This window comes from Carettochelys insculpta, chromosome 25 (assembly GCF_033958435.1).
Source record: "Carettochelys insculpta isolate YL-2023 chromosome 25, ASM3395843v1, whole genome shotgun sequence".
In the NCBI taxonomy this organism is placed as follows: domain Eukaryota; kingdom Metazoa; phylum Chordata; order Testudines; family Carettochelyidae; genus Carettochelys; species Carettochelys insculpta.
In genome coordinates, this window is record NC_134161.1 from 1558687 (window position 1) to 1571728 (window position 13042).

General features: G+C 60.2%; 1 protein-coding gene across 1 annotated transcript; it reads left to right on the top strand.

The window, feature by feature from the left end:
* Positions 1 to 231: 231 nt before the first annotated feature.
* On the top strand, positions 232 to 12983 carry SCN4B (sodium voltage-gated channel beta subunit 4). Its single transcript, XM_074976847.1, has 5 exons — positions 232 to 441; positions 3596 to 3759; positions 6221 to 6443; positions 7172 to 7298; positions 8175 to 12983. The coding sequence occupies exons 1-5, from the start codon at positions 381 to 383 to the stop codon at positions 8266 to 8268; spliced, it is 669 nt and encodes a 222-aa protein (XP_074832948.1). The 5' UTR covers positions 232 to 380; the 3' UTR covers positions 8269 to 12983.
* Positions 12984 to 13042: the final 59 nt, after the last annotated feature.

The following is a 13042-nucleotide window of genomic DNA, read 5'->3' on the forward strand; positions in this document are numbered from 1 at the left end:
TGCCCTCCTGTCCGTGCGCCGGGCGGGAGACGCTCGGGGGCCTGGAGCAGCGCCCGGAGCTGAGCCAGAGTCAGTGTGCGGGGGGGGTCCCGGCTCAGCGCGGCGTCATAGACCCCGTGCGGCTGGCGGCGAGGGGAGAGTCTCCCGGGGGAGGCGGCGGGCGGCAGCGCCGGGGGGAAGCCGGGCCGGGCCGGGCCACGTGTCCCGGGCTGAGCGCGCTGCGGAGCCGCAGAGGCAGCGCGGTGGGGCCGCCCCCGGCTGCACCGCCCCCTGGCAGCCCGCCCGGCGGGAGGCGCTGCGGGCCCGGCCGGACTCGGGCTGCGGCTGCGGCGCCGGCTCCTCCGTCCCTCCCGCCCTGCGGCGGCGGCCCCGGCCCGAGCATGGCGGCGGACGGCAGCAGCGCCCGGCTCCGGGGCCGCGGGCTGGCGGCGGCTCTGCTGGGTAAGGGGGCGCGGCGGCGGCGGCGGCGGGGCCGGGGGAGCCGCCCTGGGGCGGAACCAGCCGGGGGTCGCAGCACGGCGGGGGGGGGTCCGGGTCCCCCAACCGGCCCCTCCCGGCCGAAGGGATGTGCCGGAGCGCCGCCCCCCTTCGCCGGTTCTGCTGCTCCCCGCTAGTCCCAGGGCGCCGCTGGGGCCGGGGGGCTGCGCGGGACGCAGGGCGGGGACCGGCCTCGGCTCGGCGGGACCCAGAGGCAGCCCCCTGCGATCCCGCGACTCCAGGAGGTGGCACTTTACGATGTGACAAGGCTCCGGAGCCGCTTGGGCGAGTTGGCAAAACTGAGTTACCAGCCCCGGGAGCGGGAGGCTGCCAGGTAGTCAACTCCTGTGGCTAATGGAGAGGGGTACCCAGCCGGGCAGAAGCCGAGAAAGAAACACAAATGTCTGCAGAGCGCTTTCTCTCCCAGCGCCACCAGTACTGTGCTTGTCTTTGTTGTGGTTATTTGGGTTTACGTTCACCAGGGGGTACTCAGGGGAAAGGTAACTCGCATTTACTTCCAGAACAACAAGAAGTCTTGTGGCACCTTATAGATTAACAGAGAAGGTGTCACAAGACTTCTTGTTGTTCTGGAAGCTACAGACTAACCTGGCTCCCTCTCTGACGTTTACTTGCGGCTCAAATGCCGGTTATTCGAGCGTTTGGGATGATACGCTGCCAGGGACGCACCTGTTTGCTGGAGTTAATTCTGCCCAGTTTGCTCTGTCCCACCCGCTGTTGTAAGGACGCAGTCCTGTAGTCTGGTGCGTACAGACCTTTCTAAGACCCCTCGGAGCCTCTGTTTGTACCCTCAGCACTTCAGTTAGCGCTCGCCATTTTTCTAAGCCCCATTGTGTTCTTCCGCCTGGACCAATATTTACATTTCAAAAGGAAATTTGACCTTTGCCCAAGGACAGACCCCAGCAAACAGCTCCCTGAGACTTCCACGGTTTTGTGCCCAGCCGACGTGCAGCCAGAGGTACGCTCAGCACCTGCAGTTTTGTCCGTAATCGCTGAGTGTTTTGCTCAAGGCTGGGGCGGAGCACAGAGTTAAAAATATTTGCCATGCCCTCCTTTCCAGCCGAGCGAAGAAGTGCCTCTCTAGGGTCCTGCTTGGGGCATGCCACCCAAATCTGAGCTCGTGAGAGGTCTTTTAATTGCCCTGCCTGCATCCAGGGGGCGAGCAGCCAAGCCAGCCTGTGGCAGTTTTTTCAGTCCTGTTTTCTCCGTCCCTGCAGGCTCCACAAACGGCTGATTCATAACACCCTGTTCCCAGGGCATCGCGCCTGCCGGGCTGTTGTCCTAGCCTGTACAGGGGCTTGGTCTTTGAGCAGAGGATCTGAAAACAAGAATTTTACTTAAATTTTCAGTTCTTAAAACCCAGTGCTGGTAGGAAACCTGGTAGGGCCAGGCCAGGAGGTTGCTGGCGCTAGAGATAATTTTAAGGGAGCTTTATTAGAGAGGGAGGGACTGGGATTTCAAAGGAGCTTGAAGCCCAGTGGGGTGTAGGAGCCTAATTCTCTTCGGCTTCTTTGACAATCCCAGCCCAGATAACCCAAGGGCAGCCTCCCTTTAAGAAGGAAAACCTGGCCAAGTGCTGTCATAGTTAGAACAGATGCTCAGACCTTTTAAGCTGGGGTCATCTCCAGTTCAAGGACTGAGTGTCGGCTCTTCTGATCTCCGGAAGGAAATCGGACCCCTTGGTACCACCAGTCGATTCAGCCGGGGGGTGGGGTGAGCGGTGTCTCCATGCAAGTTGCCTGCAGCCGAGTAGTTTAATTCTGCTCCTCAGTGACCGAGGCTTGGATGCTCTGTGCATGGGCTGGTTAGCCAGTGCTGCCGCTGTGCAAGGCTCTGGGTCAGAGAGGCAGCAGCTGTCTTTGGGGCCCCGCTGGAGGGTCTAACTCCTGAAACTCACAGGCCGGGTTGCAGCCTGGTCCACCCGCGCGCAGGTCCCTAGGGAAGGGGCTGGGGTGTCCCGCTTCCTCTGAGATGGCCAAGCTGGATTCTGCTCCAAGCGGAGTGTGGCCTTCTCCCTCTGGAGCTGCGTGGTGGGGGCTGAGAGCATCAGCGTCTCCAGCCTGGGGAGGAGAAGTCCCAGGTGAGCTGGTGGGTTGGGGCGAGTGCTGGAAGTGCTCACCCTGCAGCCCTTTTGCAAGGCAACAGTGGCCCCCAGTGGCCGTGTGGTGATTTCCAGCCCCCTGGCACCCGGCTCTCCGGGTCGCAGCTCTGTCTCTCATGGTGCTGGCTGCTCCGGTCGATTTCAGGAGCCTGCAGCCTCTGGGCGCTGTGCTGCCGTGCCCTGGGGTCGTCCAGGGGCAGCGTGCTCTGGCAAGCCCACTGCCATGCGGATGGGGTTACGGGAGGGGGCTTTGAACTGGAGCAGGCCAGGGAATGAGGAGTTCAGGCTCTAGGGTTGCAGTCTCAGCTCTGCCTCTGGCTCGGTGGGCCCTACTCTTGCTCCCCCACGACAAGATCCTGCCCTGGAGTGTCGATCTGCTCGGACGTATTCTACAGCGCCGTAGTCTCCTGTGGGCCTGCTGGCTCCAACCAATGCAGCCTGGGCTGCTCCCCAGTGCCAAACAGGAAAACTGGGTCCCTTTGGTCTGGCTTGTTGAAGGTCCTAGGCTCCCTCTGATAGCTCGAGGGGGGTTAGCCTCCTGACTCCCATCTCCTGTCCTCCAGAGCAGCCGCCTCTCGCTGCCCAGCACCAGTCTGGATCCGGCGGCGAGGCCTGGCAGGTTGTTCTGAACAGGACAGTGGCATTGCCAGACGGGTACGCAGCGTGCTGGGCTGCACGGTGGTGAGGGGCCTGGCAGTGAAAACCCATGCTGGGAGATGCCCCCTTCTTTGCCTTTCCTTGTGCATGTTCCTGGGGCCCTGTCCTGGTCAGAGCCCTCTCGGAAGGTGGCACAAGGGCCTGGGTAGGTTAGTCAGAGGTACACGCTGTCTCCAGGGAGCCCTGTTAAAGGATCCGCAATTGCATCTTGTTCCCAGGTGACTGTTCAGCTGTGTGGTCGCTGGGCACACCCTGGGAGACGCTGTCCCTGAATGGGAATCGCGCATCCAGCGCTGCCCCTGTGGAAACTGACGTGGTTTTGGTCTCCCCTTCCCCGGGCAGGTTTACATCTCTTCTCTGTGCTCGTCGCTTTGGAGGTCTCGGTGGGGAAGACCACCCTTGTGACGGCTCTGAACAGAACAAGAGTGCAGCTGCCCTGCACCTTCACCACCTGCATCGGATTCGAGAAACTGACCTTCGCCTGGTACTACAACACCACCGAAAAGGTGCGGGGGTGGGGGGGTGTTCCGCCCGCTCACCTGGGTCCCCCGGCACAGCCCGCTGGCTCCCGGATACAAAGACGCTAGTTCTTTACACCCCTTCATCTGCATTAGGACTCCCTGCCAGCCACGAGGGACCTGGCTTGGCGATTTGCCCTCTGAGAGCCCAGTGCACGCTATGGGCTGTGTAGCAGATTGCCTCGAGAAGGCACTGCCGGGTGGGTGTGGGTGTGTGTGTGGGGAATTCCACCCAGCTTTCAGAAGAGCCTGCTCCCTTCAGGAGCAGGGCAGCGCTTTGAGCAAAGCCCAGTGAATGTTCCAGGCCCCTTCTCATGCTGTGATGGAGTGGGGGGGGGTCCCTATCCGCAGGCCTTCCCCCCCACCCGCAGGCAGGTGTGACTCTCACTCGGCAGGAGAACGGGGGAGTCGTGAGGCGACAGGGACACAGCATAGAACAGACTTGTCAGCACAGGAGCCAGAAGCCATCGGTACAGTCCAGCTTGGGGAGAGGGGCCCAGAGGGGGTCCCTGAGCCAGGGTCTGCCCCCTTCTTCTCCAGCCGGCCAAGGCTGCTACATTCCCCAACTGCCCAGTTCAGATTGAAAAGATGCCGGGTTCTTTCTCCCATCTCTGTCCTGTTTCCTGGGCAAAAGGTGTCACCTGGTTGCCGAGGTTATGAAGGGCCTGGGGGGCCAAGGAGGACATATGACAAGGCATCACACCAAAAAAGTCCATCATCAACAATGCATTGATCCCATGCCTAGGGAAACTGAGGCACACATGTGGCGTTACTGCAGGACAGTAGGAAACACATGCCCCATAACAAGAGGAGGCCAATCCCCGTAAGTCTGGACACTGCATGAAGCAAGCAAGAGGGTTTAGTACACACACGCGGCGCTGGTGGAGCGTCACTACGCTTATCAGGCTCAGAGGCACTGCCATACAAGAGGTTACAATTGATTATATAGGGTACTGGGGGACAGAGAGTGAAGCAACAGGGGGAGGAGAGACCCCAGAACGTCTGGAGAGAAGCTAACAGCGGGGGAAATGAGCACAATAAGCTGCCAATCTAAGCCGGTTACAATAGCGCTCCCTGCCCATGGCTTAGGGAGAGTTCTTGGAACAAAGTGAACGCTGGTTGACCATAATGTGTAAAGTGGTGACGTGTGTTGGCACTGGGATGCTCTCCTCGCAGGGGTATGACCGTTTGTGTTCTATCTAGAGCATCAAAGCCGAAGGTCATGAAGGTAGCTGACAGTCAAGTATTTGTTCCTGCCCGGGCTCTGGGACATCCTAATTTCTCACTTCTGTGCCTGTCTTCCTGGAACGTGGTTGCCAGGGTGACTGTCCCTGTCTTTGTTCAGGCGGGATGACCTTGCAGGTGGACTCAGCAGGGGGGGAACTCATGCTATTGGTGCAGGCGCAGTTTCCAGACCCAAACTGAGAGCAGTGGTTCTCAGCAGACTATCGTGGCCTGTCAAGGAAGTTTTACCCTACGGTATGGGCCAGGAGAGTGTTCCCAGCCTCAGCTTGTCAGAAGCTGGGAGCTGGTGACAGGAGATGGCTCACTTGATGAGTGCTTGTTCTGTTCACTCCCTCTGGGGCACCTGGCATTGGCCACTGTCAGCTGACAGAACCCTGGGCTAGACGGACGTTGGGTCTGACCCAGCACGGCTGTTCTTGTGCTCATCAGGAGAGGCCCAAGCCCAGTGGTTCTGAGCAGTGAGCTGGTAAATTCCAGCTCGTGCAACCACGTGGCAAGTGAGCCAGACCTGCTGTTCCCAGGGTGGCCTGTTATTTGCCCCATTCCGCTGCTCTTCCCTTTCCTGTGGGAGACTGGAGGGGTGGGAATGTGGGCGGGGGGAGAGTTACGGGGCCCAGCAGGTGCTAAACAGAGCTGTTGTTTCGTACCAGCGTGGCTGCATCAGGAGAAGAGTCCCAGGTGCAGACAGGGAGCGGGACCTGGGTGTGTGCTGGAGAGTGAGGAAGGGGCAGTTGGCAGGGAGCACAGTTCTGCTTGGCCTCCCTTAGGAGAGTGACCCCCCTCTGCTCAACCCCTGGAGTTTCTCTCCGGATGACCATTGCAGTTCACTGGCGCATACCTAGCAAGGAGACCTCTTGGGCTAGGGAAGGGAAGTGCTGAGGGGAATTACTGGCATTAGGCGTGTTGGGCAAAGCCAGGCACTGAGATTCCCCCTCTCGGGAGGAGCCCAAACCCTCGGTAGCAAAGTGGGGGTGCAAAGAGAATGTCTTGCCCACTTGTAGCCAGGCCTGGGCTCCATCTGCACTGGTTCAGTGGGCCTGTCTCTGATTTGGGTGCAACATGGCAGGTAGCTGGCCCCCAACCCTCAGCCTGGGTACCTCTGGGCTGTTCCACCTCTTGAGCCCTGGGCTGAGGCTTGTTGAGTTTGCAGCCTGGCTGCACCGTTTGCTCACTCCGTGCCCGGCTGTGTTCCTGCCCCCGGCAGCTCTATCAAGGGTTTATTAAGAACAAAGCGTCGCAGCCGAAGGAGGAGTTCCGTGACCCTCGAGTCGAGCTGATTGGCACCACCACCGGGAAGGAAAACAACATCTCTATCTCCATGGAAGTGGACTTCAGCGACGCGGGGAAGTACACCTGCTTCGTCAAGAACCCCCGGGAGAACAAAGCCGAGGCAAATGCCACCCTCACCCTGAAGGTGGTCTCAGTGAGTAAGTGTCTGCCGGGGCCCGCCTGCCCCCCTTGCTCCGGGGTTGAGCCACAAGGGTTCTGCTTGACCAACCAGAGGGGCCGAAGCTAAAACAAGAGATGCAGCTTAATGGGTGTGGCTGGGGCCTGGGACCCCGGACGCCTGTCGGGCTTCCAGCCGGGTAAAGGAAAGTGGGGTCTGCGCCCAGGAGTTCTCGTCCGGCTGGGGCGGCCACTGGGTATCTGCCCCTGGAGAGACGTTGGGCTAGGAGAGGGGAGGCTGGAGTGGGGGGTTCATTGATGCCCCTCTTCCTGGGCTCTCGTGGGGTGGGGTTCTGGCTTTTAGCTTCCTGGGTTTGTTTGGATGCTAACTTGAGACCCTGGCAGAGAGGCCCCTGCTCCCCAGGCAATGACGGCTGAGACACAGGTCGAGACTATAGCCACAGCACAAGGAGGGCAGAGCGTTCACGTGCTGAGCTCCCTCCAGGGCTTGTGGCCAGCTAGCACCATGGCTTGCCGGCAGCGGGGCAGGTGACTCCTGTGGGTGCTGGACAGTAAAGATGCGAGCGGTTGTGCAGCGGGAGGCAGCAGAGGGGTCCCTGCAGCTCCGGCGACGGCTGGCGCGTTGGACTCTGAGGAGAAGGCTCCATCTCCGGGTGTCTGTCTCCTGCTGCACAGGACCAGAGGCATGGGGCTGGTGGGACTCCCCTGCCTGTCTCCCTGACTTCTCCTCCGGCCCTCTCTCCTGCAGTGGTGCCTGTGGACAACACCCTGACGCTCATCATCCTGGCAGTGGTGGGCGGGGTCGTTGGCTTCCTCATCCTGATCATGCTCATCAAGAAAATTGTCCTGCTCATTCGCAGGAAGTCTCAGGAGAAGTGAGTAGGGCTGGGTGCTTCTCCCAGCCCCACAATGCCCTGCTGTGGGGCTGGGAGTGCTCTCAGGCCGGGCTGGGCGCCCCATGCACAGTTGCTCATGCTCTGCCTGGCCCCACCTCCCCTGCCCAGACGCCAAAGTTGCATCGCTGGGGTGCTGCCAAGGAGGGGCAGGCGGCAGCTAGCTGGAAACAGGGCTGTGCTGGGCTATGCTCCTGGCTCTGCCTCCAGCTGGCTTCCGCTCCTGGCGCCTGGCCCCCTCCCCAGCCGTAAGACTTGGACAGGGACACGGAGGTGACGGCTCCTGGGGCCAGCCTGAGGTTTCTCTCGCTGGGGTGGACCGTTCCCCGTGACCTGCCTTGTCCAGTCCTGCTGTCTGTCCCGCAGCACAGGGAGCCCAGGGCCCAAGCTGTTAGTCCTGAGCCTGTCGCAGCGTGGGAACGCGTGGGTCGGGAACTCCTGCAGCCCACTGCCGGCTCCCTCTGCGCCCGGGGAGGACACGTCACTCGCTCCGCCTGCCTTGCAGGAAGGATCGCGCCCCTTGGGGAGAAGGGGAGCCTGGTGCTAGCCTGGTGCTTGGTGTCTTCTCTGGGCACCTGTCCAAGGCTCCACACAGCACTACGGCATTCACCCCCTAGGCTTGCTCGCTGTGGTAGCTGGGGAGCGCAGAAGGGACCAGGGCACAGTCTGGCCGAGGGGGCTGTAGGCAGAGGTGATTTGTGGAAGTACTTGGGAGTTCCCTGCCTGTGGGGCCCCCCCCCCAATTTTAATTGCTAAATGGGCTGCCCCCAGGTCCCCTTCCTGCACCTCTGGGCAGCTCTCCCTGCTTTGTCCCGGGGCGGGCTGCTGGTGCCAGTCCCATGCTGTTCTCTCCCCTAGGAAGGAGTGTCTGGTGAGCTCCTCAGGGATCGACAACACAGACAACGGCCTGGCGGGCTCCAAGGCAGAACAGAAAGCTCCACCAAAGGCATGAAGCAAAGTCGTCCGAGCCAGGAGGCAGCGAGGCGCTTGCGGGGGAGGCGGAGGGAAAATCGCTTTTATTTTGAAACTAGCAACGCTTGAGACAGCTCTGTATCTGTACGCACCTGCAACCGCTGCTGCTCCTCAGCCCAGGCTTGGAGCTGTGTGGCCTGGGCGCGGTTGGGGCCCACACGGTGACCCCGGCAGGGACAGGGAGCAGCCCAGCTCCCTTCCCTCTGGGAGGGGGTCAGAAGACAGGCCCGGGAAGGAGGGACTGTGAGCCGTGGTGGGTGTTTCCATGTGGTGTGTGCAGCGTGGGTTTGAAGGTGCAGGTCACTGCCTGGGAGGAGGCGCTGAGCAGAATCAGTGCCCTGTGCAGCTGGGAGGGACGCAGGGATAGCGTCACCTGCCCGGCTCCAACGGATGCTAGGTAGGGAGGAGGCCTCACCCCATGCACAGGGCAGCTGGTGCGTCTAGCGGAGCCCTCTGGGGCGCCAGGCTGCGTGGCCTGCTAGCAAGAAGAGGCACTCCTGCCCCAGCGCAAGGGGGCTCAGCTGCCAAGCGTGCTTCTGACCCACATCGCTGTGGGCTGGTGCAGCTCCGTGGCCCTGTCGCCAGCCGCCCGGGGTGCCAAGGAGTTCTTCACGGCCAGGGGCTCTGGCGCAACATGGGCTATATCCATTAGTTCCTTATGGCAGCTGCTCCCTGGCTCACTCGTGAGGCGCCCTGGGCCTGGCTCTGTGCTGCCTGGCTCCTTGGGTCCTGCAGCTCCCTCGGCACCTGCAGCACAAGGCACAGGGCAGCGATGAATGAGCACCTGCGTCCAGCTGCCCGGCAAACCCACCCTGAGAGCTAGCTCTGCGCAGAACGGCTGGGTGAGTAGTGAATGGGAGGGGAGGCCGGGGAGGGTTCATTTCTTTGCCTGCTCTCGGGGACGGCTCGTCCAGCTCTGGGGTGTGCCACGTCCTGCTGCCAGCCTTGCTGCGTGCGGGGAGGGGCGGTTGGCTCGCTGTGTATAAGCCTTATTCTCTCTCTCCTGACGGGCCTTTGTAACACTGCCAGGGTGCCGTGGTGACGGGCACACGCCTGGGAAGAGGCAGCCGGGTGGACAAGCTCCTGTTCTGAGGCTGGCCTGGGGCAGAGGAAAGCTGCAGGAAGCTGAGGGCAGTAGTTGCTTCTGTGTCCGGGGCTGGCTTTGCTTGTACGCTCCCCCAGCTCCCTTGCTACCTGAGGGCAAGGGAGTGCCAAGCCTTGTGCTCTGCTGTCTGGTCCATGTGCCCAGACCTGGAGATGCCTGCAAGCTGCATGGCACAGCCAAGGCAGGACGTGCCCCTTGGAGTCGCCGTGCTGGCCTCCCGGGCCTGGTCCCACACCCTGGCCCTGCTGCTCCCTTGAGAGCGCTGGGGCAGGCTGTGCAAATCCCAGCACTGCCTTGCTTCTTCTCTGGCTGACTGCAGGTGCTGCGCGGCCCTGCGCCCTCACTGAATTGGCAGCTTTGCAAGGCCTGGCCCGCAGGCTCTGTGTCTGACCCGTGCTGCGAGATACCGAGCCTGCCCTCTCCCTTCGTCTCATGTCAGACGCACCTCAGTCCCAGTGGCACTGACCCGTCGCTTGGGGCACAGCTGCCTCAGAGCTCTGCCCTGCGCTGCAGGTTGTATCTCCACCCAACCCAGCGAGAAGTGGCTTCCTGTCTCATCCCAGGGAACGAAGGGCTTCGCCCCTGGGGCCTGGGTTTCCTGGTGATGCCCGCGGTGCTGGGGATGCTTTTGTGTTAGCAGCAGGCTGGCTCCCTGTCCCTGCTTGCAGAGCTGCCTTGTTCAGCACCACTTGGCAGGGGGAAGCACCAAATTTTCCAGAGCTGCTGGATCCATGCTTTGCACTGTGGGGAGGGGGGTCTGGCACACAGCACAGCATCTTTGGGAAGACAACGGAAGGCAGCCGGGAATCCTTTGGGAATTTGTATCACTAGCCCCAGCCCCTGCGGGTGGGAGGGTTCCTTCCGGGGCAGCTGGGGAGGTGTGTTGGGAAGGGCCTCTCCTGGAACGGCACTGAACACGGCTCTGAAATGCACCTGAGTGCAGAAGCAGCACAGGCCTGTGAGCTATCTAAATGTCATTGAAGTTAACGCAGATTGACTGCGAGCCTTTAAAATAGTCTGCTTTGTGGTTCGAGTGTCACAAGCCAGCCTCTGCATGGCTGCTGTGGGGTGTCTCTCTGTATTTAAGATACTCAGCTGGGCCCTTGTTCCCAGCCCCTTCCCTGTGGGCATCAGAAGTGAGCCGGCTTTGTCAGTACCCGGGACGAGGGGCAGGTGCCAGAACAGCTTTCTTGCTCTGCAGGTGAATGAATGGGAGCCCAACCTGCCTCAGCTGAGTGAGAACATTTACGTGCATGGAGTGCCCGGAGTTAGTTTAGGAACCAGCCTGACCCAGCTGGCAAACAGGCTTGCTCACGTAGTGCAGAGGGGTTCCTGGCAACAAAGGGGGATGTGCCCGCTCGTTTGCAGGCAGGCGGATGCTGGCAATTCGAATCTGACCAGCACGGAGTCCCACCTGCAAGCTCGTAGCTGTGCTCAAGTCTGCAAAGGCAGGGCCTGTTGGAATAGGGGGAAGTCCCCCGTCCTGGGGCATTTGCAGCTGTGCTTTCCAAGAGCGGAGCTTGCAACCTTCGCCCGAGTCGTGGCTGTTCCGCACCTCGTCTAGTCACAAAGCATCACAAGGTGCAGGGCCAAGGTGCCATGCTCTAGGAAGGTAGGGCTTGTGACTGACTGACAGTGTCATCCACTGGTTGGAGCAGGCAGCCAGGACTCCTGGGTTCTGTGCCCTGCTCTTTGGACATCCATGGGCAAAGCATATAAACTGCTCTCGTGCTTCAGTTTCCTGGCGGCAAGGTGGGACTGCCTCAGGGGTTGTCTGTAAAGTGGCCTCAGAACCCTGGACAAAAGGTGCTGCCCAAAGGCAAAGTACTACTAAGGAATCGTCATCGCCAGCGACGTTTTAGACCAAAAGACCCTAGATCTTCCAATGCCCCCGGAAATCCCCAGGCCGGCCTTTGGGAAGCACTCACAGGGACAAGGAGCGCTGGGGGCGCAAAGTGTGTTTTTAGATGCAATTTTTAGCTGTTCTAACCTGTTAGTCTTGTTCCATGTGGTATCTGGAGAGCACGCCCCTTACCACGAGCTATGCAATACTCCTCTATGCATGGGTCATGCCTCCGGCTTGAGTAGAGAAACCTTAATTCATGTGTGAGATGCATGTATGTACCTGTACGTCTGGATTTCTGTATACCGGACAAGGGACATACATTGGCAGTTCATGAGCTATTCCTCAATTCAAATGGGGTGTCCCTCTAGCACCTTTCAGACTGAGGAGCTGAGTGCATTTATAGACACGCACACGTATACATGTCTAGAAAGACTGGGTGGAGGGAGTTGGAATTAAACCCAGAATGTACAGGAGCAGGCTGTTGCCTTTAAAACCTGTTTTGCACTATAGAGATTTATTTGGCTTTGCCTTGAACGGAATAAAACTTTGTTTTGTAGAGAAGCTCTCTGTCAGCTGGGCTCTTTCTGCTGGCGTGTTGGTTTCCCCAGAGCTCGGTGCTCACTGTGTGTGGACACCTGTGGATGTGCGGAGTGTGGCTGACACACAAACCCAGGAGTAAGCCCACCATTAGCCCACCAGAGGCTCAGCCTGAACCCGAGAGCGCCTCCGCCTCTTTCCATTGCAGTGACTCAGCTGTGGGAATCCTTCCTGTCCTGGGGCCATTGCTCTGTGCCAGGAATCAGGACTAGGGCCCTACCAATTTCATCCCATGGAAAATGTGCCATGGACTGTGATGTAAGTCCATCCCTGTGAAACCCGATGTCACCTTGTTCTTAGGGATGCCCCTTCAAAGGGAGCGTCTCAGTTCTGACTGGGCAGTGGAGGGACTTTACATGCCCCTCCCCTGCAAGCTGCTTTGGTTGTGGGAGCAGGGGCCAGACCAGCTTGGGGTGCCTGCCCCTGCTACAGGACGCTGTCCGGGACTGGGCAGCAGCCTGAGGTTCCTGCCGCTGAGCGTCGGGTGGGAGGTGTGCAGCTCTTCAGAGTGAGAGCAGGTGTCCTGCCTAAGCCTGGCAGGACTAGGAGTGGGGAGCTCCTGGCTGGGGTGCTCCCAGCAGCACATGGGAGATCAGACCCACCTCTGCCTCTCAGAACCTTCTGTAGCTGTAGGAAGCTCTGCAGAGCCCAGCTGTGATGGCAGCACTCCCATGTCTCCCTACAACGGGTGTGACCCCCTGCCCCGCTCCCCGTGGTTACAGTACCATGAAATTCACCATCCATCCGACGAAGCGGGTCTTTGCTCACACAGCTTGGGCTCCAATAAATGCGTTAGTCTATGAGGTGTCACAGGACTTCCCGTTGCTTTTGCGGATACTGCCGAACCCGACGACCCCTCCAGTGTTTGTCATTCCAATTTTCTCATCCTGCGGCCGGGAAACTGGGCATCCCGGGCTGGGAATTTGGTAGGGCGCCTAGGGGAGCCTGGAGTATCAGCCCATTCCGCCGGGCACTTCCAGGGGCTGGCGCTAGGGTGAGCTGCCATTGAGGTGTGGCAGGAGGATCTCGGGGCCTGGCCGAGCATGCACGGACGACTATGGATTTTGATGTGCGTTAGGTCAGGCTCTGACGCTGTAGGGGGGATCTGCTCTTTGAACCCTTCTCTCTCTTGCGCTCTTCCCCCACCCCTCCGTCAGGGCTGGCTCTCGAATAAATAGAACTACTCTCTGGGTACGGTTATCCAGC